Genomic DNA, 4,927 nt, shown 5'->3' with positions numbered 1-4,927 from the left:
GTCCAAATGTTCAGCCCACTGGCTAGCCCTTGTACATTTTCTAATTAAAAGTTTTAGTAAGTTTATTGCTTAATTTATCCAAAGTATCTGATCTTATTGGTTTGAGAGTTTGAATGGGATAATTTAACATAAAATCTTGCTTACTATATGGCGTCACCTAAGACTCCGTAGCAGAACTAACAATCAATTTACTGGTTCCAACTTCCAAGGTTCTGCAATTTGCAAATGCTTGATATTTTACCATTTGATTACTTGAGAAGCCACCCAATGCATAGCAAAAAAAGATGTTTTGTACTGTTATAAAATTACTATCAATGCGGTTCAGTGTTCACAGCTTTATTGGTTCAAGTAAACAACTCTGCGGGAATGTGAACCTTTTTGTTTAACTTTATACCATATTAAAAAAATATTGCATTAAAAAATTTGTTAGCAGAACTTTTTTTTAATAATGCTGCACGTGCATATTTTTATACATGTTATTTTATATTTATATATTTTTATCATTTAATTATAACTAATAACGTCTTACATTTTAGTTTTTACATACTTACTGTCTAATACAAACTTTCCAGTGACACATTAGTGCATGTTTTTGAAGCATTTCCCCTCATTTTTTACATTCCAATTTATGATTAATAATTTTAAATGTATATTTGTTCCAAATGTGATCAAAATCAATTCACAGTATCCTAAACAACTATTGAATTTACTTTCATAATTTAAATTCCTTTATTTTTCAATCTATTTGTTGTGAATAATCATTGACACAAAAGAGAGAACAAAAAAATGTTAAAGGATACAAAAGAATTTTGAAAATTATATAGATGTGCAAACAAGAGAAGATTATACAGATGAAAAAGGTCAATTGTGAAAATTTATTGTGGGTACCCTTCTTGCTCCACATTTCAAGCCAAGTGTTTCCATGTCTGATGTCTCTGTCTCCTAGGACAAATGAGGAACGAGAATACATGATTCAATTTCTACGAGCAAATTTAGTTGGAACTTGGAAGCTTAATATATGACATGTTATGCATTAGGTTTGTCTTGATTATAGATATACAGGTCAACTCAGTTTACATAGGTCTACACATAAATGAGTTAAATTAGATCGACATGCAAAATAAATGAGTCAACATAATGGTTGGTTTAGTTTACATTGACTACAAGTTGGCGATCTAGCTTGCGAAACTAAAATAATATAAAAGAAGTTAAACAGATCAGGCATATAAACTTGCATTTATATGAGTAGAGTGACAATTAGGATAAAATTTAATCTGTATGGATTTGATCAATGTTCTACAAATAAACAATTTTAGAATTTTCACCATTATAAAAAAAAAAATTATTGGAAGTTGGCTCAATTCCTTATTCTATGAATTTGAACATTTTATCAATTAAAACATTCTTGGGTTCTGAATGAAATGCATGGACTTTACTGCTTAAATTGGTCCTTTAATAAGTGTAACTATAGTTTGTGACTTCCTAATTAGCACAATTGATTCATCTTGAACGCTCAATCAAAATTGGAGTAACATGCTAAAAATAGTTTAAGAATATGATCGAAATATATGAGAAACTCTAAATAATAAGAATTGCAAATACTTTGGAGATTTTACTGCACACCTTCCTATCTTTCTTTAAATTTTCGCAATCAAGAAGATAGTGATGCCTTGTCTTCAGCTGCTTTATTTTCCATACTATTTTTATTTCCTACAATATATTGATATTGATTGTTTCTACTTTCTCCTGGAACATGGAACACAGTTTAGTTAGTCTGTATTTCAATTGTTTTATTTTATTTTAACTAAACCTAGCATTGTGGATTTGTGGTGTGGTCCCACCTAACAAAATGAACCCGAAGCTCTTGGAAGTGCAAGCCTTATTAGATATCGTTGGGAAAAGGACAATATGTCTATGTGTTGGTTTTCACCCTCTTCATCTCTTCTATTTGTCCTCTGTTTTCTGTATCCTCCACTCCTTGGAAGTCATGTATAGCCTTATCTATCTATCTTCTTAGATCGAGGAGTTTCCCATCTTAATTCATCTAACCCTATTGAAATGTTTCTCTAACCACTTATTTGATTTTAATAATATTATACTAGTAGGAATAAATCAATTATCTTGTATAGGTAATAAGAATATAATATGAAAAGTTGTTGAAATAAGTGATTTGAAATTTGGGTTTTTTAATTAAGATTTCAGGTTTTCCAACTTAAGCGTATGTAGTCGCAATTAGACATATAATTTTACCTCGAAATGGGTTAAACAAAAAAAAGAATATAATTGGAAAGCGACTTTAATTGAAGAGTTTTTTTATATTTTTAATATATTATAAATTATTTTTATATAAAATTTAGTCATTATTTTTTTATAACTAAGATGTGTATTCTTCCTCCCACCTGGTCAATTCAATTTTGGAGTAAAGTGGTGTCTTCGGTTGTCACTCCATGCTCAGGTAAAAAAAATTGTTATAAAAATTAATAAATTAACTTACAATACATATAGTTTGTAATTAAAAAATGGTGTAAAAGACTTTGTTACATTGTCCTCATTACATGTTAAATCTAAAATTTAATAAGAATATATTTAGAATATTTTATAAGAAAATTTACACTATCATCAAATAATAAATTGTCATATAATTTAAATTGTTGACAATATAATGATCTTTATACAGAGAATATATCAAAACTAAACTTATTTAATAAATATGCAAGTTAAATCTATTTTTTTTCAATTCCAAATTTCAACATCGCAAATTTCAAATTCCAAATCTATTTGTTATTGCTAACTAGAAAAACAAAGGAAAAAAAAACCCAGTAGATTTGAATCTTTCAACAGACACAATATTGAACTAGACATAATTATTCAAACAGACATATTATGCTCAACTAGTATGATTAAACAACACAATTTTTTTTCTTCTATATATGTTTCTTTTTATCTTAAAACCCTTCATAAAGAAACCGTGGATCCAGAGAGAAAGAGTCCCTTTACAAAGCTTAAAGCACTCCCCCAAAACAAGTGTTCTTGGAGACATTCCCACCTCAACCCAAAATACTTTTCCTAAGCTTTTTGTGACAAATTTAGGACCCATAGAATAGAAGGTAGGGAGGGAGAGAGCCTCACACACCCACCCACCCAAGTTTCCAAAGCCATCAAATCCCTTCCCAAACCCCAAATCCAAACACACTTCAAAAAAAGAAAAAAAAAACAAAACTACGAAAAAAAAACTAAATAAAAAGGCAACAAAACTCCCCCCACTCTGCCTTGTGCTTTGGAGACTGCAAGTGCAACCTTGCTTGCAGCTCTCAAAGCTGAAAAAATATTTGCTGTATTCTCTGCTGCACATTAGCACCATTCACTCACTCACTGCCCCAAAACCACATGCTCTTCCACATCCCTATATAAAATCTTTTCAATCTTCATAATCATCATCATCACCACCAACTCCAACTCAAACTCTCCAAAACCTGCCACTTCAACCTTCCTATATATTCCTTCCCTCACTCTCTTCTGCTTCTATCATCTTTCTGAGAGGCTTGTTGACACACAAAAAATGATCACCTTAACAGACTTCTACCATGTGATGACTGCAATGGTGCCACTCTATGTGGCCATGATACTAGCCTATGGCTCAGTGAAGTGGTGGAAGATTTTCTCCCCTGATCAATGCTCTGGCATCAACCGTTTTGTGGCACTCTTTGCAGTGCCTCTTCTCTCCTTCCACTTCATAGCCTCCAACAACCCTTATGAGATGAACCTGAGGTTCCTAGCTGCTGACACCCTTCAAAAGATCATAATACTAGTCCTCCTTGCAGTTTGGAGCAACATCACCAAAAGGGGTTGTTTGGAATGGGCCATAACCTTGTTCTCTCTCTCCACCCTCCCAAACACTTTGGTTATGGGCATCCCTTTGCTCAAAGGGATGTATGGTGACTTCTCAGGGAGCCTCATGGTGCAAATTGTGGTCCTCCAGTGCATCATTTGGTACACCTTGATGCTCTTCTTGTTTGAGTTTAGAGGTGCCAGAATGCTCATCTCTGAGCAGTTCCCTGACACTGCTGCCTCCATTGTCTCCATCCATGTGGACTCTGATGTCATGTCATTGGATGGAAGACAACCACTTGAGACTGAAGCTGAGATCAAGGAAGATGGTAAACTCCATGTCACTGTGAGGAAATCCAATGCTTCAAGATCAGACATCTTCTCTAGAAGGTCTCAGGGTCTCTCTTCCACCACTCCACGCCCTTCCAACCTTACCAATGCTGAGATATACTCTTTGCAATCCTCTAGGAACCCTACGCCGAGAGGCTCTAGTTTCAACCACACTGATTTCTACTCCATGATGGCTGCTGGTGGCAGGAACTCAAACTTTGGTGCCTCTGATGTTTATGGCCTTTCAGCTTCAAGAGGGCCAACTCCAAGGCCTTCTAACTATGATGAAGATGGTGGGAAGCCAAAGTTTCATTACCATGCTGCTGGTGGAACTGGGCACTACCCTGCACCAAACCCTGGCATGTTCTCTCCCTCTAATGGGTCCAAAAGTGTTGCTGCTAATGCTAATGCCAAGAGGCCTAATGGGCAGGCTCAGCTGAAGCCTGAGGATGGGAATAGGGACCTTCATATGTTTGTTTGGAGTTCAAGTGCTTCACCAGTTTCTGATGTGTTTGGTGCCCATGAGTATGGAGGAGGTCATGATCAGAAAGAAGTCAAATTGAATGTATCTCCAGGAAAAGGTTTTATTTTTGTTTTTGTTCTTTCTAGGTTGGATTTTTTGAGAAATCTGTTCAGAAGTAAGTTAAAACTACTAGCTTCTTAGTAAATGTGAAAAATTATATCTAAGATGTAGAACCAAACACAATAATATTAGTCTTTATTTGTTTGTTTACTTGTGGTGTTTGGTAACCAGTGGAGAATAATCATA

General features: G+C 34.3%; 1 protein-coding gene across 1 annotated transcript; it reads left to right on the top strand.

The window, feature by feature from the left end:
* Window positions 1-3,598: 3,598 nt before the first annotated feature.
* Window positions 3,599-4,927, top strand: PIN1C (auxin efflux carrier component 1c; the record flags this gene model as incomplete). Its single annotated transcript, NM_001251420.1, is given in 2 exon segments — window positions 3,599-4,796; window positions 4,913-4,927. Coding segments are annotated over 2 exon segments (1,213 nt in total), but the record flags the coding sequence as incomplete, so codon positions are not given.

The sequence above is a fragment of the Glycine max genome, chromosome 9 (genome assembly GCF_000004515.6).
Source record: "Glycine max cultivar Williams 82 chromosome 9, Glycine_max_v4.0, whole genome shotgun sequence".
Lineage (NCBI taxonomy): Eukaryota > Viridiplantae > Streptophyta > Magnoliopsida > Fabales > Fabaceae > Glycine > Glycine max.
The sequence above is the reverse complement of the archived record's forward strand: the minus strand, read 5'-3'. Positions and strand labels throughout refer to the sequence as shown.